This window comes from Alosa pseudoharengus, unplaced genomic scaffold (genome assembly GCF_046254945.1).
Source record: "Alosa pseudoharengus isolate Yale_2024_CS ecotype anadromous, Long Island Sound unplaced genomic scaffold, YU_APseudo_1.1 YU_APseudo_1.1_scf_1, whole genome shotgun sequence".
NCBI classification, from domain to species: domain Eukaryota; kingdom Metazoa; phylum Chordata; class Actinopteri; order Clupeiformes; family Clupeidae; genus Alosa; species Alosa pseudoharengus.
In genome coordinates, this window is record NW_027468564.1 from 59,160,350 (window position 1) to 59,184,917 (window position 24,568).

Below are 24,568 nucleotides of genomic sequence, written 5' to 3' on the forward strand. Positions count from 1 at the left end.
CATGGCACTTGTTCAGAAGCTGAACGGTGATGGCATGACATTTGCTGATATTGCAGACTACGCCTTGTCCACTGTGCTAGCTGAAGCAAGTCACAGCACCCGTGTTGACATTGTTTTTGATGAATATAATGAGGCTTCTATCAAACACATGGATAGAGTGGCCAGGGGTGCAGACTCAGGCACAGAGGTCAGACAGATCACTGCAGGGCACAGAGTTCAGCAATGAAAGAAATTCCTACAAAGCAACAACAACAAAACAAATCTTGCTACCTTCTTGCTCAAAGAGTGGAGCAAAGAACAGTCTAGAACAAGACTCGGTGAAAAGGTTCTGTACACTACAACCAAAGATCAGTGTTACAAGCTGACCCAACAGGGAGTGCACAAGGTATCAGACCTGTCGTCCACTCAGGAAGAGGCTGACACCCGTATGCTACTCCAGCATACGAGTGCCGTGCTTCAAGGACTAATCACAAATCTGTCATCCTTGTGTCTGATGACACTGATGTCTTGGTGATAAGCCTGGCTACCAGTGACGCACTCACATGTGACCTGTTCCTGAAGACAGGGACAAAGAATCGCAGCAGTTACATTAAACATCTCACAACTCGCTCATGGTCTTGGTTCACAGTTGTGTCAGGCTTTGCCTAGTTTACACGCATACACAGGCTGCGACACTGTAAGTGCATTTGCAGGTTGTGGTAAAGTGTCAGCCCTAAAACTTCTTTAGAAGAATGAAAACTTCTGTGAGACCTTTCAGAGGGTTCGGGGAAGATTGGACAATGACACCTGAGTTGTATGCAGCCTTACAGGAGTTAATGTACAGCTTCAAGTCCAGAATCACATGAAATGAGGTATGCACTTCATCAATGAAATGAGGTATGCACTTTTTTGTGCAAAGAAAGGCATAGAATCCTGGCAGTTACCTCCATGCTCAGATTCTCTCAGGAAGCACTGTCTCAGAGCTAACTATCAAGGTGCTATCTGGAGAAGATGCCTTGAGAACAACCCTGAAGTTCCTTACCCAGTTGAGCATGGTTGGTCTAGAGCATTGTTTCCCAAAGTCTGGGTCGCGACCCACGGGTGGGTCGCAGGAGATTTTATTTGGGTCGCCAGCACAATTAATGTTGTGTTATAGGCCTAACTGATACCATTTGTCATTTGATATCAGGAAAGCGAACAGTTTTCTATTAGGATGTAGTTTGTTAACTAGCACAATCACGGTTTTGTCATAAAAGCTCATGAAACTGGCACATGAAACTGGGGGACGAACGCATCGCAGAGGGGGTGCCAGAGCATGGATATCTACCTCTCAAAATGAAACCGTTTTGTGGGGCGCCTGCCATGTACCTCGCAGTTGCAAACTACAAGGAACATGAATCCGCCTATTTGCACGAACATTAACAGATACCAGCTCCTCAACTTTACCGATTAAAATCTAGTGACCGTGTTGTCAACTAAAGCAGACAGACCGGACATAAGGCCATTCAATTTGCATGTAGATAGTTTTGATTGTAGATGCAATCTTTAAAGTTAATAGCAACCTCCTCACATTCTTATTTCTGATTTGAAATGCACAACAGTGCATTATATTAGGCTACAATTTAAATGAACATTTTAAACACTATTCCTCTCGTTTTCTCGCTAACTCCAAAGTAAAGGCGCATTCTTCCGGCTATGTGCAAAAGCCTCTTGTTCTGATATAACGACTATACAATATAATATAATACAACAATACAATATAACGACTTGAGTTATTTGCTGTTTACATCGGAATTGACGTCCACAGTGTTATGGACCCATTTGTCTGCAACGCAACGTAGCCTACAACATTTTTTTTAGAAATACAGGAACAGCTTAAATGCTGACGAATGACGACTGCGCAACATGCGAGAATTTCCACAAACTCTCGGATGCGCATTAAAACGTATCTTTTCAGTAGTCATTTCCAACTTTTCACGCTGATGGTGCTCAAAATGCAACACAACCGTGTTAAAAGCAGGATCTATCTATCTAGATCCTATAGCAATGTATGGTTGGGGAAGGCATAGAAAAGTTGGAGAACCTGTGGCCTAAAACAATATTGGTGGTTGCAGGGTATATTTGAAATGAAATGGGTCGCGATGGTCTGTCATTTTTAAAAAGTGGGTCCCCAGAAAAAAAGTTTGGGAAACACTGGTCTAGAGTGGACCAAGATGGTGACTTGCAGCTCTCCATAGACTGATTCAATGTCTCCATTGGTCCACAAGCAGTACTTGAGTTTCTGTCCTGCTCATGCAAGAGGGACTGTGGCCTAGTCCACACATACCAAACCGATCTTTTTTCCCTCCGTCTTCCCTGGAACCGTATCAAGAATATTTGCGTCTAAACGGATCCATCTCAACACGACTCAACACGTTACTTCATATCCCAGGCCTATAGGTGGCTCTGTTTCTGTTACCGAAATTGACCAAAGACAGAATAGGCTATGATGAAAATGGCTAGTGCAAGGAAAACAGAATTGTTTGTGTGGACTAGTGAACTGTCAACTGTAGTCAACTGTAAAACTAATAAACTTAATTTTTACGGTTTGTGAAGGGTGCAGTCCCGTCCTTTATTTGGCTAACGCAGGTACAAATAATCTCCTTTACTTTCTTGGGTTGTAGGATAGTCCGCGATTCACATTAGTTTTGGCTATATAGGCTACTAAACACTAGGCCTACCCAAGTTCTAGGCTATTCCGTCGCCATATGCAATATGATGCAATCTGTGCGAAAATGTCATAAAATGTCATTGACCATGCCTAAAGGTCATTACCTTGACCTTTTACAGTAATGGCAATGTCATAATTGGGTTTACCACACCTTAAAACATAGGAATCCATGTCTCATTTGTTATTTGTTATACCGTTTCTAGATTTTCAGCTATGTCAGTGTTCTGCTTAATTTATACGCATTACTTTCGCAATGTCTGATATAAGACTGAAAATGACCCCCTCCAAATCAGATAATATGGGTAAATGATACATTTTCTGAATCCTTAGGGTCATGCCAGTATTTGAGTATTTGGATTTTGTTTCTCTGATGCTCCCTGGTGCCACAGGATTAAAAGACAAAAGATGACTTAGGCGGAAATGGCAGGAAAATGTGTGTGATTAAAAGTTTGAAGAGCTCCATGGTTGGCTGTACTTATCCAAAATGTTCACAAAAGGATTTAAATGAAAGCTCAGAGTCGTCTCCCCTTTACAATGATACCAAACATAACAAAATAAAATATTCCAATATGTCCAATATAGATTTTCAGCTATGCCAGTGTACTGCTTGATTTATACGCATTACTTTCTCAACCTTAGTTTACATTATGTGTGATAACTCAAAACAGCTACTCTTGTCAGATGGCCATCATACATCATTGAAAAGCTGAGATTCCAGGCTTTCAGAAAAGGTATGGTAGCCTTTGCCACTTTTTCGGTAACGACCAACCCCTCTGGCTCATGGACTAACTAGTATAATAAAATGTGGTCAAGTGAGCCATTTTTGCCATTTTTTGGTCAGAAGTGGAGAGTATGAGCATAATGATGAGGATGAAGAGCTGGAAATGAAAGAAATGGACTTAGAGGATCTCTTCTGTGATGATGATGAGGAAGATGAGTAGTGTTGCTGTAACTGATTGATATTGAAATGAAAAAATAGTTGCCAAATGAGCCTGTTTTGCCTGTTTTTTGGCCATATATTAAAAAAAAACAAGTCAAGATGTTGTCAAATGAAATAAATAACTGTTCCATTGAATGACTTGGGTCAGAATTGTATGGGAAAATGTGTTTATTTGTCTCTGTATCTTGTTTACTTCAAAAGTTATGCTACTTTCTATCTCATTTTTTAAAAATATTTTTTGAGTTTGGGTCGGGTGCAATAAAGGGTTAAAAATGAAGCCTTTAACCCATTTTTTCAGCTTGGTACCTGGCAAATTCTGAAAATAGACACTTTAAGGATTAAAAAAAATGTAAGTGGCATAAAAAAATCCGGGGGGTGCGCGTGGACCCCTCTTTCCATCCCTACTATTACATTTGTAATTAAATGGCGAGGGGCCTTTTTTCCCCTGTCATGTATTTTGAATAATCTGGTAATATGAATCTCACTTCAAGTTTTTTTTGTTGACTCTGTGACCCTAAGGTGGTATTTTTGTCCGCAACTCTTTCGCAACATGGGTCCTTATCAAGGCAAATTTGTCACATTTCTTGTTTATTGGAATCTATTAATTATTGTTTCAATGGTAAATAGAGCATTTTCAGGCAAATATTTGTTTTAGCCATTCCCTTAGAGGTCAACACATTTTCCCAAACAAATTTGAATTGTGTATTCTCTTGTCTTTCTCATGTTAAAGAATGACATCTGACCTCTGTGTCACTTTATTTTTTACCTTAATGAAACAGGAAGTCATGGAATGCTTGAAAGTTTATACACATTTTTATTAACTGAAACAATGCAAAAACTGCTTATCTAATAAAATCTAATAAAGTGTTATTAATCTTACATTAAGCTGAAAATCTAGTTGATTGTTTTCAGTATAAAGACACTTGCTTAGTGCTGTCTCGTAAAAACATTTGATTTAATTTAATATGAGTTTGACCTATTTTAAGATAAAAAGCTAATTTGGCAGCCAGTACGTTGAGCAGATTTGTCTTAATCAGACAAACTCATATTAAATTAAGTAAAAATTATCTTTTGAGAGAGCACTGGGTAAGTCTTTTCACAATAAAAACAATAGCAAATAGATTTTTTGATCTTAATATAAGATTAAGAACAGACATATTTTATTTTTTGCAGTGAAGAAGTTGCATTTAAATTGAAGAAAGATTATGTTACATTTCATTTATAATATTGTCAAAGAGGGCCAGTAATTGTTACTCATGTGTTTTGTCAAAAATATTTATGATGCTTTGTTTTTTCTCAGAATAAATTTGCATCTCGTGAAGGTTGGATTATTCCTCTGTGTTTTCATTGTGAAACTATAAAGCACCAAAAGATGATTTTTCATTCCTCTTTTTACTCAACTTAGGGGTGCCAGTAGATGTGGAGGGTGCTGTACTTAGCCTGCTGTACTTAGCCTGTTTTTGTAAAGGCTGGGCAGTTTTGCTCTTTTATTATCAGTTCAATGTAATGAATATCTGAAAGTAGAAGCCTTTGGATATGGCGCTTGAAATATTTTCTCCAGGCAAAACTACCTTTCAGCAAAGGGTCGCACCAATGATAAACATAGCCATCTCAACATAAACACTTAACATATTCATGTCATAAGCATACTCTGTTAAGTCTGTTATTCAGTAGAAATTGATAAAACAATGTGTTTAGCCTAGCAGTGTTCCTGAAAATTTCTGTAAAAAACAAACAACAACAAAAAACAGAGCAATGCCAGTATTCTATTCTTACAATGTAATGAAAGCTTCTTGTATGTTTCATTATTTGTTTGCATAGAAATGGTTACATAGCTTGCCTTTTCAGTGAAAATGAAACCATAAGAGGATTAAAAGTTGACATGTTGACAAAATAAAGCAAGCAGTCACCTTTTCCTAATATGTTAATTTCCAGTTTAACACACCTGACTGCAGAGTTTTTGTGCCCATTAGAATATAGATTGCAATGTATTCTATTCTGAGTATTCTAGCTTGCATTATTGCACTCTTTTAGCAACAATAAAACATCTCATAAATACCTGTGCATATTGTAACATGGTTTACCTGGCAATATCATGGGTGATGGTCAACAATAACATTCAATTAGACTTTTCGTTTTCCTGTCATGCATATTACGGCCCCCGATGTTTTAAAAGCAGAGGAATGCATAAAAGGCATAAAAAGCCCAAAAAATATACTTTAAAAAAAAAATTAAGGCTATCTAATTAAGTGAGTGTAATTGTTGCCTCTTCTTTTGGTAGGAATAAAATATTGAAATTAATTACATGTATTTTTGACATGCTTTCACAGAGGTTCAAAGGGGTTTTCCATGAAGATATGATTTTGATTGAAGAAGGCTTTCATGGCTCTGGTAACTTACTTGGATGGATATCCATTTAAAATAAATTTCCTTTGTTTTGGTTTTTGCACGTTTGCCTGTTTTACATAGCCACGCAAGGCCTTAAAGAAAATCACTCTCAACAATAAAGTTTGTGAACCTTTAAAATAGTTGACATGGTGAGATGTAAGTCAATTTTTGCTACATACAGTGCATAGGGTGCAATACATTTAGAAAAGGGATCTTATAATAGGGCAAGGCACATTACTAAAGGACTTAAAGGAGAACTCCGTTGTTTTTTTCACACAGATCTGTTTTTGAGGTCACTGAGGACTGTCAGTACAGAAAAAAAAGAAAAAAAATGTGCTACCTTGAGTTGCTGCAGCCAATACCTAGAGCAGCCAGGCAGTTACAGTGCTACACTTGGGGGCATCTTTAACATCATGAATAGGAACAGAATGTAACAAAACATGTTTATTTTGATAACCATTATATGGGCTCCCTTTAATGAACATGTTTAATACCAGATTTCCTATCAAATGTATTGCCAAAAGAACAGTCCAAAATTGATTGTTTCACTTTTTTTGGGAACATGTTTTCACTTAAAATTATTCTGTCAATGGAGATTAATATTGGATGTGGAAATGTTAACCAACAACACTGGTGGTAATTATTACAAATGAGCCCTTATACAAGTTGGGACACTTGATAATGTGATAATCTGCCAATTGTATAAGTCCATATTTAGTTGCAAAAAGGACATAGACCAATCAAATGTTGAAATTGGCAAGTTTGAACTGACAAAATGATACTCATTTTGAATTTGATTCCAGTAACATACATCAAAAAAGTTGGGATGGGGCAACAAAAGGCTGGAAAAATTGTTTAATGCTAAAGAAAAAAAGGAAGACATTTTCACACCTAATAGGTTAACTGGCACCATAATTGGATAGAAAAAGAGCATCTCAAAAGTGAACAAAAGTGTTGGCAAATAATACAACATGTAAGAATAATGTTCCTCAACATGAATTTGTGATGAAATATGTATTATAGTACGCAATGCCATTAAAATAGAGAATCTAGGGAAATCTTTGTAAACAAGGGATGGTGCTGAAAATCAGTATTGGATGACTGTGATCTTTGGGTCCTCAGATTGCACTCCATTAAAAACAGACCTGCTTCTGTACAGAAAATCATTGTATAGGCTCAGGAAACCATCCAGTGACCACTGTCTACCAATACAGTTTGATGGTCCATCCACAAATGCTGCTTAAAAACTATGCAAAGAAGAAACCATAGACATGTTTCAGAAATGCCACCATCTTGGGTCCAAGCTCATTTAAGATGGACTGAAGCAAAGTGGCATACTGTGCTGTGGTTAGACCAGGCAAAATGTGTAATTTTTTATGCAAATCATGGACTCCGCGTCTTCTGGGGTAAAGAGGAGAGGGACCATCCAACTTATTGTTAGCGTACAGTTCCAGACAACATCTTTTTCGACAAACAGTGCCAACCTGCATCCTGCACATATCACAACAATATGGCTCCATAAGAGTCCAGGTGCTAACATGGCCTGCCTACAGTCAAGATATGTCACATTGGGTGCATCATGGAATGCAAAACACAGTTGTGAAGACTGTCTAGCAGTTGAAGTAATATATTGGGCAAGAACGAGATAACAATTTATTCTCAAAACTCCAGTAACTGGTCTCTTCCATTGGCAAAAGAAGAGTTGTAACAGTGAAGTTGTCCCAACTTTTTTGAGATGTGTTGCTGCCATCAAATTCAAAATGAATATACATTTTCCAAATAACAATGACATTTGTGATATGTGTTTGCATATGTGGTGGTTTCCCATACATTCACCTGGACTTCAGGGTTGTGCAAAATTCGAATTACAATCCTGCTTCCTGTTTGCTACCGCAATTGAAATGCAAGTGAAATTCAAGAATTTAATTGAAATTTAAAAGCCAGTTTCAATTAAATTCTGAAATTTTGCACAAGCCTGCTGGACTTAGAGATAGCCTACTGTAACTTCAATGGAGATACCCATTAAAAAATGCTTTTAGTCCAGGACTATATGCGTAATCCATGAAACCAGGTCATTAAGTATGTTGGGTGCAAAATATTTAAATAATCTGGTCAAGCAATTCAATTATTTTGGCTGAGACCAGTTAGAGTTGCCCTTTCCTGTATTTGACAGACTGTCTGCTCATTAAATGAGCAGCTTGTTGCAAACTCAAAGTTGCATAAGGTTGCATGAGCCTCACTTCACAGAGCTAACATCTAGGAAAGCTTTAAGGAACCATTTTTGCTTGACTTACCATAATAAATTCACAGCATGAGATTCACTTATTCCTTTGCTTTTTTCCATTCCTGTGCTATGCAAAGGACATGAATAGCAGATTTGTTTAGCCTTTGGATGACATTTTGTCTAGTTAATACAATGGAGGAAAAGTGCTTGGTAAAATGTCTGATGTCTGTATTGCAACAACACCCATGTGATTTTGTATTTTGTGCATTAGACAAACTAGCCAGTAGGACAATATGTGTGAATTTAGAAAACTGTGATACTGAATTAATTATATTTACAGTTCAAATACTTTTATTTTGTCTATGAGCTCAGAAGTAATGAGAAGTGTCTTTGTGATTAGATCAACATTTAAGTAAAGGCTGAAGTGTCCACAATGAAGGTTCAATCGATCAATAAACATCATTAAACAACGTTACCCTGAGCAACAGCTGTCACTCACAGTTCTCAGACAGTTCAGTTCTCTGTTCTTTTGCTTTGTTTCCTTTTCTAGTTTTAAAATGCAACATACTTAACGAACTTAACCATAACCCTTTTTTCCATCACATTCTTTTGTTTGTTATCTACCAGATGTGTCCACGTCACCAATAATGTCTTGCAGCATTTGATCTTGTTCAACAATAAAAACAATTGATAGTCAATGCTATACATACAGTACACAGCTTACATATACATCTTTTCCAGCTGTCACGTAGGCCAAACCTTGAGTGTCTGATTAATATTCAACAAGGAAAAAGGTTTTTGACCTTGGTAATCAGTGGAACTAAAGTCCTGAATACTAACACATAAACAAAATCCACTTTGCCGCATACAATAAATTATAACACTTGATATCAAAACCTGTTCCACATTAGTTCTCTGTTGTGTGTCACATGACAAAATATGTAAAGACCATTTAATATTCAGCCACAACACCTGGCTTCATATGAAAAGTCCCATATATAGTATTCCTACTCATAATGTTTGTGTGTGATTGGTACTGTGTTTACTTTTTACATAAACATGATTTAGAATTAAAGTCAATGCGTGTGTATACAGTATGCGTGTGCTTAGAAGGACTTTGTGTTGGCATACATGGATTACTGTAATAGGCCTAAGATGACATTTTGCAACACTGGCGCACTGCATTATCACCTTAATGTGTAGCAATACTAGCCTATGTAATGGACTTTGCCAAGGCTGGGATACCAGTCTCTTACAGGAAACAATTTACATTTTCTATGAAATTTCAGGGATTGAAACAAACTGTTGCTGTGAGTATTCCAAAATTCCATCTTCACTGCTCAGCAGAACCTGAGCTGGAATGGTTCCTCAAGGGTACCGGCAGCTGTTCATACTGAAGATTCCCGAGCAGTTTTGGACTGAAGGGCCTTACTGCGGCTCAGGAAGGGGTATGTTGTGCAGAGGCACCCAGAGGCAACACTAAGACCCAGGCTGATCCAAGCACAGAAGATTGACCAACTGTAGCCATGGTCTACATCACTGGGTAGACCGTAGATAAACGGTGGGTTTCGGGCAAGTTCGTAGGACACGCTTGCTGCGTATGTGCACAGCGATATGGTGCAGAAAATTCCTGAAATGATAAAGCGAAAACATACTGTAAAGATCAAAGCCTCAATATTCTTGGAAGGTCTGTACAGGATATCAACAAATCCCAACATAGAAATAAGAGCTCCAAAAACCTTTTTTTTTAAACTGTTCAGTAAAAGCTGACCAGGTTTCTGTAACCTTCCAGGTTCTCTGATGTTTTCCAAAAGTCAGAGTAACAATGAGAAAATTATCTGCCTTTGACCCTTTCTCAATTTACAATGTCATTCATCACTAGGGGTGTCACGATTCTTCAAATCCTCGATTCGATGTAATTTTCGATTTTAAAGTCACGATTCGATTCGATTTTCGATCCTTTTTTTGTATATTACTATTAATGCATTACTTAAATGTTATTTACTCGTTTTGGCCTTTTCCTTTTCTGTTTCAGGGGGCTTTTATTTTGAAACCGCTTTTTATTTTGAAACCGTTCCAACCGTGAGGTTGTAATGTAAACAGAACTAACATTAAGCTAAAACAGAGACGTGAACATAGTGAAATGAAACAACACAGAATGATAATTTGATTGTTTCAGCACACGCCGAAGAGACCCAAGGTTAGTGTTCATGGAATATGTACTTATCAATGTGCATTTTAAGCCTGAAAGTAACTTTGGACTGTAACTAGATCACCTTTTCACTTGCAAGTTGAGTAGGCTAAGTTAGTTTTAATTGACGTGAATGAATGAATACTTCCACACCGGTGATTTCAAAGTAGCAAGAGGGCCTTTGATTTCGGTAGGTTGATGTGTATATTTTAACTGGCTGCAGCCTAAAATTAGAGGAGTGTTGACGCTGCAGTTCAATACGTGCGTGTGTGTTTGTGCGTCTTGGCATACATGCTGGACGTGACATTGGGGGTGTGGCTGCATCGTCGATTCTACTTTTAAGTTCGAAGTTCGAGATTGAGATGTAATTTCGATCGATTTCGAAATAAAATCGAAATCGTGACACCCTTATTCATCACATCACCACCCATATCATGAGCCACTCCCTGCACTTTGATCATTTTCTACCTGCTCTTTAAACAGCTATCATTAACATCACTTGAAGAAGCCATCCAGACATGTCCAAAAACAGGCCATTCTCCAACCTCCCTTTTGCACCTAAAGGTCTAAAGAAAGTGGCTGCTGGTTATTTACAAAACCATTCAGCTTTGTGTTAAGCTCACAGAAATAGCCCTGTTCGGGTTTCATGGCCTACGGTCACTGATGCTTGTACCCCTTGTCACTTGACTCCTGCATTTAACAAAACTGAATACATTATTAGGAAATCCTGATGAGATCCAGGAACGGAATCATAATTATGAGATCTTTTCACATAACGATGAGATGATGTCTCCCATGGTTTTCTTTCTCAATACAACCCGCTCAATTTAGTTCAGTTCAATAGTCACTGCACTGGGTCCCTCAGGATAAAATGTACGTAATGTACTGTGCATATGAAGAAGTGTGTAGTAAATTACCCTATATCAATGTAATAAAACTGAATCATGTCTGACTTGGGCACGGGTTAGAAACCAACACTTACAAAACAACAAAATACTGAAAAGGTAGTAGCAAACTTTTAATTTGTCCCCAGAACTCAGTGCCATATTAGTCCCAAAGTCCAAGAAGATAACCAAATAGTCCAAACGCAAATAAAGGCATGAACATAAAAGAGATCCCACCCATGGAAGTATTACTTAAAGCCTGATGGAACCACAGAGAGGGTTGAAGTGGAGCAGATTAATCAAGGATCTTTGGTCATTCCCTTTCGGTGAAAAAAGATAGATCAGGCTGTTTCTCTGTCAACCCAAATGCCCTTGTCTACATCGTACTTATGTGTTGTTATTACCAAACATCATGACATATATTTGGCGGTTTCTCATACATTTTACCAGGCAACAAAACGGCCATTACCAGCTAATGGAAACCCAGCAGCCAACAGGAAGAATAGAAAATCCAGGAGACTATCACTGGAAAAACTGCTTATCTAACAAAATCTAACCAAGTGTTCCAATCTTATATCAAGATAAAAAAAACTAGTTGGTATTGTTTTCAGTATAAAGAGACTTACCTAGCTCTTTCTTGTGAAATCATTTGACTTAATTTAAAAAAACATTTGACTTATTTTAAGACATCTCATCTTGAAAACAAGCAAATTTGTCTGCCAGTACCTTAAGCAAATTTGTCCTTAAAACAAGCAAATTTGTCTGCCAGTGCGTTGAGCAAATTTGTCTTGATAAGACTCCTTAAAATAAGTTAAAGTCTTCTTAAATTAAGTCAAAATGATCTTTTGAGAGGCCGCTAGGTAAGTCTTTTTATACTAAAAACAATACCAAATAGATTTTTTAATCTTAATATAAGATCAATAACACTTGGTTAGAATTCATTTTTTGCAGTTGATGAGCTGATCTGATGTGCACTAAAATCATAGGAAACAAGTACAATGCATCCAGATGGGCTGTTTGGCTAGTGGAGGACATCCAAGTAGTTTACCTGCCATGAGAAAGAGGAGGCCAGAGACATGCTGGGTTAGGCTCTCCTCCCAGAAGAATCCTACCGTTGCCACGATGCTCCCGCACAGCAGTACGGCAGCAGCCATCCCTAGGAATCCTGCTGTGATTCGCCGCAGATCTGCTCATGAAACACACACACACACACACACTGTATCCATGACAACCACCCACACAGTGACTAGGCAACAGGCAGGAAGATTAAAGATATGTAGCACATTTACTCTAGCTATTGCCTCAGGGCTCTGTATGTTTGGACAGGAAGTCCAAAGTGACTCTTGTATGATGCTAAATACGCATTTATCATGCCTTAGGTTGAAAACAACAATTAAGCCATAAAAGTTTAAATATTTACATTATAAATCATTCCAGAATAACACAGCAAAATTGTAAAATGAATATCATAAAAATGAAACAATGAATTTTTCCAAAAAAAGGGTAAAGACAGGGAAGAGAATGCACACTTGTTGTGTGCCTGTGAGCTCACAGACACTGAGTTGGAGTGCTATGCATAGTGTAAACACCGTCAGGAAACAAAAGCTCTTACGCAGGAGGTGCCACTCGTCCTGTTGGATGGTTCTGGTGAGGTTCAAGGGGATGTTCCTGAGCCGGATGGGCTGGGAGAAGTGATACTTTACAGTAGTGCAACGATCTGCAATACCTAGGTAGACAGATTGCAGGTTCATGTAATCATTACAGTTATTGTGAAGAGCCTCAAATGACCTAACCTTACCAGAGTATTTAACGTTAAGTGAAGAAGGAAGCATTATTTTACAATCATTCTAACAGTTTTTTTTAATCAGTAAAGTGGCAGGACACAAATTAACTGTTGTTTATTTATCGAACACATCCACTGTCAGTCTATCAATAAGCAGTGTCACAATGTATGTGTGTAGCATACTGTATATGCTATCACTCTCAACACAACTCCATCAATGTGGAAGGCCTCTGCACATCATACTGCCTGAATGCTTTATAACTTTCATAGCTGCAGCATCACTCCTGCCACCCCTCTGCATGACCTTCTGTCACTATCTGCCTGAATTAAAAAAAAGAAAAGAAATTGGCTTCAGTGGTGGACCTGTTCTATGCCGGAGCCAGACCTGCACAGGGGACTGCAGCAATCAGGCCAAGTGAATGCAGTCTTTGTATTATATCTTCTCGAAAACAAGACAGCTTGTGTGCAATCCTTTAAGTGTTGTTGTTGTTGTTTGAGGCTTTTACATGGGCAGGTGTCATATTACAGTGAAACAATTTGCACATACAAATTGTATCATGATTTTAATGAACCACTGATGAAAACAGGTTTATCAGCAATATATCAAACTTACAAAACACATATAAGGTTACACTTAAAGAAAGTATGTCTACCCTGCTCAGTGACCACTAGCACTACTGCACCGGTTTCATTTCTAGGGGTACACATGCACAATAGGCCAAACTACACATTTAATCTCCTATTGCAGGAATGAAAAACAGGAGGATGAAGGTCAAGTGCCTTGCCTTGGCTACAGTATGCTGAAAAATCCACCTGCATCACTCTTTTCATTAATGACTTAAATTGTATTTGTTTGTCCAGGCTGTCTAATTAATCTTCTAAATGTTTCGCATGGCAATATACTGTTTTATCTATATACAACTAATTGGCCCTTCAAACATGATCATAAGCCTAGGCATTTGTAATTGTTAGCTATGCCAATGTAAACACTGCTGGAGTCAGGTGATAAAACTATAGGCTAGATATAAGTTGTAGTGACACTTTGAGTTACAATAGCGAGAATAAGGCCTACACTTGCGTGGTTTTGCAATAAATAGCCTTGTCCAAGCACAAGGATAGAAACGTGATGAATCAGCCGATCTATAGCCTATAGGCCTATAAGGAAGATGCGCTTTCATCGATTTTCTCAGGAAACGATTCGGCTTACAGTGGCGAATAAAAAGCCCTCTCTTTTGACGCAACTTAGCCTACAGTTGAACACAACACAAATCAGACAAATGACAACAGTCAGAAAACATTGCACTCATCAGTCCTATCTCCGTTAAGGCTATTTCTTATCTTACCTTTTGATATTAGTTTGTCAATATCCCGGTCAATGCCTTGAAAGTAGCATTTGCGCCACAGACCAGAGAAGGTGGAGAACAGCGGTCTCCCACACTCCGTCTCCAGAATCCCCATCCCTAAAATCGCCCTCCAATTTTCGAGCAATTCCTCTTCTCGACTCCCAACGTGAATAGGTTTCATTAGAGCCAGGTTGCGCCTGGGGTTGCCGCTGTCAACCAACGGCAGGTGATAAATGGGCATCTCCCTGTTTTTCTGATCGTTGGAGTCAGTGCCATACTGATCGCAGTTCTCTTTGTGTCGCCTTGTGTCCGTTTCATACCAGTGGTCGGTGAAAATAGCGGTGACCAGTAAAATAAGAGAAAGAAGGCTCATGGACAAGCTGAGCGTCGTTACAAGCGGTTGTTTCTCCATGTTTCAAACATCAGACCAGAGTTCTTTACGCTCTTCTGTCCACGGAATGACCTTAGAACATCAATTATCCTAGTTTAGGCATGACCAGTTAACTTTCTCTGCAGACCCCTACACATGTAATTTAGTCTTTAGTAATTTCCCCCCTAAACAGTAGCATCGGCTGCAGCTGCATAGGTAGGGAGGGTGTATTTTGACAGATCTAACAGCTGACTAGCAGCTATAGGGCTGCGCCGAACGTGCCAGCAGCAATAACATAGCCTGCAGTTTACCTGCGCGCTCCCTGTGACCGTCGTCTTAAAAGAAGAGAAGTTGTTATACTTAATCCACACCGTTCGTTATGGGAGTCATCCCCTTGCCGACAAAAGTGCGAGGAAATGTCAAGGTTGTCGCGCCTGTGCCAACCTTAGCGATGGGTGTGTCCACAAGACGGGCCAAACACTCCCATCGCGAGCTTTGTGTCATAGGCTAAGATGATGAAGTGACTACCTAGGCATGGGCATGTTTATGAGAATTAATAAACACAATATCATGAGGCTCATGTTAGACTTGAAGAACACACGGCCCATTGTGGGACATTCCTCATATCAACAATTCAAGCAATATTGTTTTTTATTTCCCATTTGCATTTAGGCTGTAACAGTGCCAAGGCTACACCCTTAGCTATTAAGTAGGCTATTAAAGGAATAACAGATTAGACAGACTACCTTGATAGGCCTGCAGCCTGGTGATTGTATTTTCTGGAATATTAAGCTAAATTTGTTTTACACTTTATTTTAAAACTAAAACTAAAATTAGTAGCCAGGGAGGTGACATGCATGCAAGTATTTTTTAAAGCATACTTTTTAACTCACGTGTGTTTTAGTAAATCATACCAAAGTCATATGCACACACCTTAAGTTGTCCATGAAATGGCCTCTGCTCAAGTGACCAGCCTTTGTGTAGGCTATTTTAGGAGTCTAAGCTGCACATCATCTGCTGGAGACCCTTACTAATTTGTTATGGGCTCACTAACAGAAGATTTTGGTGTAGATAGCCTCTTCCTTTTGTATTTTGCTTTCAGTGTGCATTCCAAGCAGTTCTGAAGTTCTATGGAGTTGAGGAAAGGAAAAGGCAGCTTTTATCTACCTCAAAGTCTCTGACGGTCCCAAGACTCAGAAGTCTTAAAAGTCTTTTCCGATGAGCATGTATGAAAACATGAAAATATGATGAAATGTTTGGTGATGGTTAGGGAACTGATATAATTGGCTCAAAATGTTTATACTTTATGTTTAAAGTTCTTAGCAGACCAAAATGACTTAAAATGGCATCAAAATATTACATTTAAGGTAAAGGCATATATCATACTGTACATAAATTAATAAAATACATTTAGGCTATCAATGGAGAGGGAAAGAGAAAGAGAAAGGAGCCACCTGAGAGATACATAGATACAAATACAAAAATATTTGAATTTAAGTTTTAAAAGCCTTGGTCTACGTGTTATAATGATGTAATGAATGAATGTGTGAATGTAAATCCTTTAAATGTATCAGTGTAACTGTATTCTGAATACCACCCATTTAAATGGTAAGTGTATTTAAAATACAGTTTCTCATAATTTGTATTTTAAATATGTAATCCGTTATACATGTATTCAGTTACTTCCCAACCAGGTAGCACAAGATCCTGGGCCCCTGATGGGCCCCCATGTTCCTCAATGCCACCCCCCCCCCCAAAAAAAAATAAAATAAATAAATTAATTAATTAATAAATAAAAATAATAAATAATAATAATAGTGATCGGGCCTCTGTACACATGAATTTGTAGGCCAGATGTTGTAGTCATTCAATCAACCAAGTTATTCAGCCAATACATTAACTTTACATTTCATCTGACATGCAATATGAAATTTAATTAGGAAATTAAAATATCCAGGTAAAATATCCAGGTGAAATAAAATATATTAATATAGGGCCCTCTCTCCCCTTGGGCCCCTATAATCAGTAGTGGTTTTACCCCCAGTCCCACTCCCAACTCCCAACACTGGCACTAGGTACATCATTCCGCTGACAAGGAATCACAGAAGAGTCTTGAATGAGGCCTCCTAGAGTTGATGGAAGGCCGATATAGCAGACGCTCGCTCATCTGAGGACTGCAGTGGACAGGAGGACATAGAGCTGGATCATGGAGTTAAGACAGAGACTTTCTAATGAGGAGACACAGCACTCAAAAAATCCTCCATAGAAATGCATGGGGTTAGTTTGTAACGGCAATATGGCAGTTGTCTACACATATCCCACCCCTTCCACGGCAAAATGTCGACATGTAAATACATTGAGCCAATCATGTGGTGTGTTGTGAAGACATTGTACCAATCATGTGTTGTGATCTAGCCGCTGGAGTAAGGTTGGTGTCGTGAAGCCTTGTGCATGCACGTTTCTGCTAAAATAGATACCCGATAAGTGCCCAAAAAACGTTGCAATATGGCCGCCGAGTCGAGGGACTTGCCTAAAAGGACTTTGGTTAAGATAGCAAGGTGCAGATTCAGTATAGGCCAGAGTGAGGGATTTCAATTGAATTGTGTCTGATAGGAAGCCAATGAAGAGTAACTAACAGAGGAATTATATGTGTCTCCTTTTAAAGACCGGAAGTGCCTCTGCATTTTTAATCATCTAATGGTCTCACTATAAGCAGGAAGGCCAGCTAACGATGCATTGCAGTAGTCCAGTTTGGATAGAACCATGAATATCACAGGACGTTCTGTGGCATATTGTGTTGGGTAAGGTCTGTGCTTCCAAATATTGTATATGGATAAACATGAATTTGTGATTAAGACTACATGCTCAGGGAAATTTAGTCAGTCATTAACTGTGTCACCCAGGTTACATGCCGTTTTAGCAGGGGTCAGTGAACCAAGCTGATCTGTTGGGGAACAGCTGTATTAGCTGGGAATAGCTCATTTTTGAATGATAGTGATACACAGATTGCTATCTCTCCCTATAAGAATTTATCGGATTGCATCCTGCATCATTTGGCATATTGAAGAGGTCTAGCCTCAACTGTTGTTCAGCCCGCCTCTCGCTGCTTGAAAAGTCCTATACGAATAAATGCAGGCTATTAGCCTATTATTATTAGGGGTCCAAGCAGCAAAGCTGCGTATAGTATAGTATACATATATACTCTTTTGATCCCGTGAGGGAAATTTGGTCTCTGCATTTCTCCCAATCCGTGAATTAGTGAAACACACTCAGCACACAGTGAGGTGAAGCACACCTACAACAGCGGCGCTCGGGGAGCAGTGAGGGGTTAGGTCAAGGGCACTTCAGCCGCTTCCTACTGGTCGGGGTTCGAACCAGCAACCCTCCGGTTACAAGTCCGAAGTGCTAACCAGTAGGCCACGGCTGCGTGTCTGCAGCAATAAGTTATGGCCATAACCGTAATAGGTATAGATGTAACGGATGCCAGCTAGCATAGCTGTGCGTGTGGAACACTAGTAAACCTCACTCCCCGACGCCTCAAGAGTATTGCTGGCATGAAAGCTAGCAGCTAGGGTTTTAGCTCGATTTTCAGCGTGCTCGACTCCCGATCCGAGGTGCTGCTATTCGTGGGTTTGAGTCCAAGTGTGTGCAGGGCTGAACCACGCAGGTTCACACAACGCAGGTTATACAGACAACAAATTTTCACCATAGGTCCCCCCAAATGCCTGATCTCACAAAAAAATTCTGTCCATAGGAGTCACTATTTACATTTGTGCTCATTTCTCTGGAACCGGAATTCTTCTTTCCATTTGTTCCTTCATATCTGCTGCATCCAATGAACCCAGCCACACTCATATCCTTCATTTACATTTCCCCATCATTTTTTTTAAAAACTCAAAGGTGAAACTAATCTATCTCAAATGATCCAATTACCTATGAAATTCGGTACACATCACCTTCAGACCAAGCCTAACAGGTTGGCTTTTGCCAATTTTTGATTTGCCGCTACGTTTGCAATTTACGCATCAATCCACTTTTGGGACGAGACCTATAACGATTCTATTACCTATATTGTATCTTGTAAAGATCCAATCCTATTTAAACTTGGTACACACAATTATTAAGTACATTCTATGGACGCCCACTAGCCTGGCGAGCCAGACCCACATTAAAAAGTGCTCAGTCCGAGGGGCGGGATAATCAGTTGTCTTTCAAATTCCCTCTGCACGCAATAGGCCCACCAAACGACTCTATACACGATTTCAATGCCCTGATTAAGTTTCGATTTCTGGAGCTCACAAGCCAACTGAGAGTTGCTAGACTAGCCCTGGCAGCAAATGTAATTTGCTGCCGCTAGGGGTGCGTCTAGATTTCTAGGCTAGACGCCCACCAAATTTCGTACAATTCGGTCCATAGGGGGTGCTACAGCCCCCACCTTCATTCTGGGCCCTAAACACAGTTTAAGGGCACTTGCCATTGTGCTTTGACCCCGACAATTACCGCTTGCGGTTATATGTTGTTGTTGTTATTGAATTGGGAGATGTTCTAGGCTCTCTGTCCTGCAACACAAGGGGGTATTCCAAGTGTGTGGTTTAGTAACAAACCTGGATAAGTTACTATAAGCCATAAACTGTATGGCTTCATCCTCCTATAAAACAATGCCATAGGGCTCTTGTTGCAGGAGGTTTACTGAGTTAACTTACCCAGGTTTTTTACTAAACCATGTAGGCCAGTGGTTTTCAACCACTGTGCCGGGGCACACTAGTGTGCCGTGAGAGATCATCAGGTGTGCCGCAGAAAATTACCCAAATGTCACTCACTGGTCCAGAAATGTGACTGTTGCATCAAAGAATTTATAACCACATGCTCTCATTGATTGTATGATTGCACTATTTGTGGTATGCAGGCATTGTACAACGGAGGCCCCATATCCAGTATTCACAGAATCATCACATATCCAGTTCATAACAACAATTAAATTAGATATAGTCACCTACAAATGAAACAGAGGGCGCTTGTTTTATTGAGCAGGTCTTGCATAGAAGCCATAATAAGGCCATATCTGTGTATTATTTGAAATTTTAGGCTATGCTATGGTATGTTTATTTTTTCTTCACACAGGATGTCGTGGGACATTTTAAGTGTCAAAAGTGTGCCGTGGCACAAAAAAGGTTGAAAAACACTGATGTAGGCTACTTGGAATACTCCCCTGGTCCAGAGTTGCAGGCATCTTAAGGGTTTTTGACATTCGACAACAATGCTTCCTTCCTCAAAAGGCAATGTATTGATTGAATTGAATAGCCGACGATTTAACATAGCCTAATCTCAATGACTCATTTCTTTCTGGGTTGGTGGTAAACCTCCTAATAGAAAAGCTTGCTTCATTCTCCTAACAAAACAATGGCATATTATGCTCTTGTTGTAGGAGGTTTACCACTTACTCTGAGTTAACTTACCAGGTTTCTCACTAAACCACGTACTTGGAATACCCCCCAGGACGTGAAGCCAATGTGTGCACCGGTGTGTTTTCAGCACACTTTTGGACTAAATTTATTCGCCAATGTTGCTTTAATATTATTTTCTTTTTCAAGAACCCCTATTGTACCAGTCGCTGTCATTCTGCGCAGGCGCACTGTATAAGGGAAGCCATGTTTGGTGTTTGTCAGATTTTTTAAAATACATTTTTCCCAATTCGTGATATTTTGTTAGTTAGGAGTTGAGGTTGATAAAAGCCTTCAGACGTTTCAATGAATTCCAATCCCGACATTTCGCGTAGAAATCCCCAAGAGGATTTCGAGATAATTCAGCGGATAGGAAGCGGTACCTACGGTGATGTCTACAAGGTAGGCTAGGGAATGTTTTGTTTATGGTTGACTATGTGAGCTCTTTTCAGTACATACACTTGTTCGCTATCGCAAAGAACACGTAGCAGTAATAATGGCCGTTTAGCTACAGTTGTTTGACCTGCCTGCTCAGAGCAAAAGTTAGGCTACCTTAAGCATACAAACTTATTTGAACAGATATGTTATTTAGATTTCACTAGTATGCACAGTGCTACTACAGAGTAGCCTTTAGCCGACATAATTTTCTAGCTTGCCTAACGTGACAGCCAGTTGCAGCCTAAATGGATGGATGGTCACGTATTATCGGCTATATAAATTAGTCTTAACTAATTTTGATGCAAAATATCCCGTGTCTGACGTATCCCAGCTGGGATCCCTTGCAGAACATATCACTTCCCCGATGAGTCTTGGAGTTTTGAGTTTACTTAGGTTAAGAAAAGAAGTTAGTCAGCAATTAGGCTACCGCTTCTTCCTTTTATTGAGCCAATGCCAGCAGGTTGTTATTGTTTAGCCTAGTAGTGAAATGGTTTACAAAGCAAAGTTCGTTCCAGAATTCTGCAGCCAGAGTATTAAACCCTAACGATCTAGGCTATTTTAACAAGACACGTTTCTGGAATAATCTCAAAACTAAATACAATGTCATACCATACCATATCCATCCTCCTTACACCAGAAGACTTTGACAAGATTTGGGAGATTCTTGAAAGATTGTAGTCTTTTGAACAAAACTTGAATGGGGGCCATTCATTAAAAGATTAATTAAATCTTTCAAGAATTTCCCCCAAAATCTTGTCAAAGTATTCATTATTAGAAAAACTAACCCTGAGATGAATGGTGAGGTTCACTGGACTCAGGGTCTTGTTATGGGTAGCATATTACTCTTCTGTAAGATTTAGGCTAGTAGGCCTAGTTCTATGTAGACTTTTTTTATGCACTTGTCTACTGTTCAGCACTTGTATTACAAATGTGCTTGAAAGCGATAAGCTTATGAGTAAAATATGATTGATTGATTGAATTTCAACTGTCATAACCGTATAGTTGATGGTTACACATGTTGATAGCGCCCCAGGACCTGTTGTGTCTTTGGGTGTAGGCCCTGCTCAAGTGTTCTTTAGTGACAATAAGCCACATTTTGATTTGGGGTAATTGGAACACCACCAGAGGCTGCAATATAGGGATGGGCAAAGCGAGGCTTTGTGAAACGCTGAAACATCCAACACCTCAAAGCTGTTTCATATCGGAAGTGCAGACCGTGACTCACTGTGTTACCTATGTTCATACTGTAGTCTTAGTCAAAAGCTAAGCAGTGTCCTTGATCAATAACTGGATGGGAGACCAGATCAAGTGACAATAAAATTAAGCTCATTACTTCTGCTAGTGTTCTCTAAATAATTTTCTTCTCATAAAAACACTTAAATGTTGCTGCAATGTGTTTGCTTTTTGACCATTCTGAGAGTTTAGTTGAAACTGTGTGGCTAATGATAAAGTAAGAAGCTGACCATATTTATTTATAAACCCCAGTGATGTCATCATTGGCAAGCGTTGCTAAAGACACAGGCAGGCTAAGGCTTTTCGGAAGTGTCACCTACTTTTTAGGTGTAAATTCAGGTGTCTTCAACCAGACACATGCGGGTGTTGTTGCTTTCCCTCAGGGAACAGTGGTTATGTGCATAACCTTATGTTAGGTCTTCTGCAGCTGTTTTGCTATAGTAGCAGCAAATAATCAGTCTACCGATTCGTAACTTTAGAACTGGGCCACCTACCGGTTCATGGTACATTAAGACCAATCCAGGAGTCCCAGTTGCATCTTTAACATTCAAACAATTTTTTCAGTGTATCAGTGAATTCTTACACCCCTAGCAGGAACCCAATCTGGCAACAATGCACGTGGTAGCAAGCCTGGAATAATAGGCCTACTTAATATTTGGTGAAATTCGGAACGTAGAGAGGAAGGTTAAACTGTTCTGGCCTGTACAATCAGTGTCTTCCTCTCATCACTCTGGCCTCTGTCCCAGCTTCTCTCCTTTGCCACCTCCACATGTTTCTTAATCAATGCGTGGTAGGGGTTTCCCACGATCCCTCTCTTTCACCCCACACCCACATCACACACACACACACACACACACACACACACACACACACACACACACACACACACACACACACACACACACACACACACACACACAGAGTTTACAGCCTCCATGATGCAATTTTGACATGAAGCTGTTTACTTCTATGACCCAACATCCTGATGGTGATCTTGGATCATGTATAATCAGCTGTACATCACATTAACTTTTACCTAAAATAAGCTGTTTTCTGCATGAGATCTGAGCTGTGTCATCTTGAAGCCTGATTGCAAGCACATTCACACTTGGGTAGGCTGCAAATGCATACATATACTATGTCAGTCTCTTCAGATTTTCACTGTTGTCAATGTTGTAATTTTGTGGTGGTGATTTTTAAAGAACAGCAAGACATTTAGCTATTTTTGTTTCTAAACCCCATGTCAGCATAAAACAAAGAAGTGAGACAAAATTAGACAGCAGACACATCTACTTAAATATCATCATCATTGACATAAATCAAAAATTAATAAGCTTAAATGTACAGCCATTTTTAAAAATATCTTTTGTAATAGATTTCTATTTTTCTTCTTTTTGTGTTGTGTGGTGGTTCATGAAATGGATATATAATATCGCTTATTATTTTACATACATCTGTAGAAAGCACATTTTTTCTGTACCTAACCAAACTCTACAGTATGGATGTTATGATTTGCATGATGATTTGAACCTGTCTTGTGACTAAAAATCTTGACTAGCCACACATTTATGGATTCCTTGCAGCTTTGGCAAACCCTATTTTCTTTGTTGAGTAACAGTGTTCCCCACATTTATGAAAGAACTGATTGACCTATGCAACCACTTTTAGGCTATGGATGCATTTTATGCCTTTTATGCATTTTATTTTGTGTGACCGCCAGTGAAGCTCACCTATCAGGAGTGCCTGGCTCTTCATGCACTAGGCATGTTCATCAATCAAGAAGTTGCCAACTTAAAGTCAAATTTGGAATATTGAACTGAAGCTTGACTTTCAAAAGTTATATTGCAAATCAAATCGTAATCGCAATATCTGTCAGAAAAATTGTTATTAGATATTTTCCCCAAATCGTGTAGCCGTATTGTGTAGGCCTATGTCTTTTTATGTATTTTACTTAAGGCAGAGAGAGCTAGAGCAGGAGTATTTCATTGTATTCCTAATAAAATTCCTAATAAAATTTAATGACGATAAGCATTTTCCATGTGTATCGCTAGGTTACTCATTTCTATGGCGCCATCTTATTGATTCTGATTCCTATGGGCGGTCCAATGTTAACAGGGGAAGGAGCATAAAGGAGAACAGTTTCTATGTAGAAATGTGCTTTTCTAATTTGTTTATCCAAGAACAACATGCTCTCCCGGTCCTTATACACAAAAGAAAAGGACAGTCATGTCACATGAATATAGTTTGCTACATTTTAAGAAATCCTAGTACATTTTACACAACTCCATGCATAATGTTCTCGGGTAGCATTGCCCGAACAACTTTGAACACCTGCTTTAATTTGCATACAGTGCAGGAGATTGATTTTAACTGTTAAAACTTAATGTGAGATTTGCAGCCTATAGAAAACAAATTCAATTTTATTGAGCATACAGTATTTGAAGATTCATCACCTAAATGAATCATCTACTCAGTTTCCCTCTCTACCTGTCCATTTTGATGACATCTCTTCCAAGTGAATCCTTGCATGAACCTATCTGTCCTCTACATTGCTGCTGACATCTTTGCATTTGTTATTGTGGGTCGTCTATTTTTCATGTGGCTCCCCTTCTGAGCACTTCATTTTGGCTGGCAGTGCTGTTCT

At 39.1% G+C, this 24,568-nt stretch overlaps 2 protein-coding genes across 4 annotated transcripts in view; one reads left to right on the forward strand and one right to left on the reverse strand.

Annotated features, from left to right (window-relative positions):
• Window positions 1-8,482: 8,482 nt before the first annotated feature.
• tmem178a (transmembrane protein 178a) lies at window positions 8,483-15,202 on the reverse strand. Its single transcript, XM_076295798.1, has 4 exons — window positions 14,443-15,202; window positions 12,929-13,042; window positions 12,365-12,502; window positions 8,483-9,871 (listed from the first exon to the last, which is right to left on the reverse strand). The coding sequence occupies exons 1-4, from the start codon at window positions 14,852-14,854 to the stop codon at window positions 9,630-9,632; spliced, it is 906 nt and encodes a 301-aa protein (XP_076151913.1). The 5' UTR covers window positions 14,855-15,202; the 3' UTR covers window positions 8,483-9,629.
• A 5,246-nt stretch (window positions 15,203-20,448) lies between these two features.
• LOC143135078 (mitogen-activated protein kinase kinase kinase kinase 3-like) overlaps window positions 20,449-24,568 on the forward strand; it is a 102,922-nt gene continuing 98,802 nt past the window's right edge. For all 3 annotated transcript variants that reach the window (XM_076295807.1, XM_076295809.1, XM_076295815.1), the window contains exon 1: window positions 20,449-20,655. In XM_076295807.1, coding sequence (XP_076151922.1) covers window positions 20,560-20,655 — 96 coding nt within the window. In that variant the 5' untranslated portion in view covers window positions 20,449-20,559. The remainder of the gene's footprint in view (window positions 20,656-24,568) is intronic.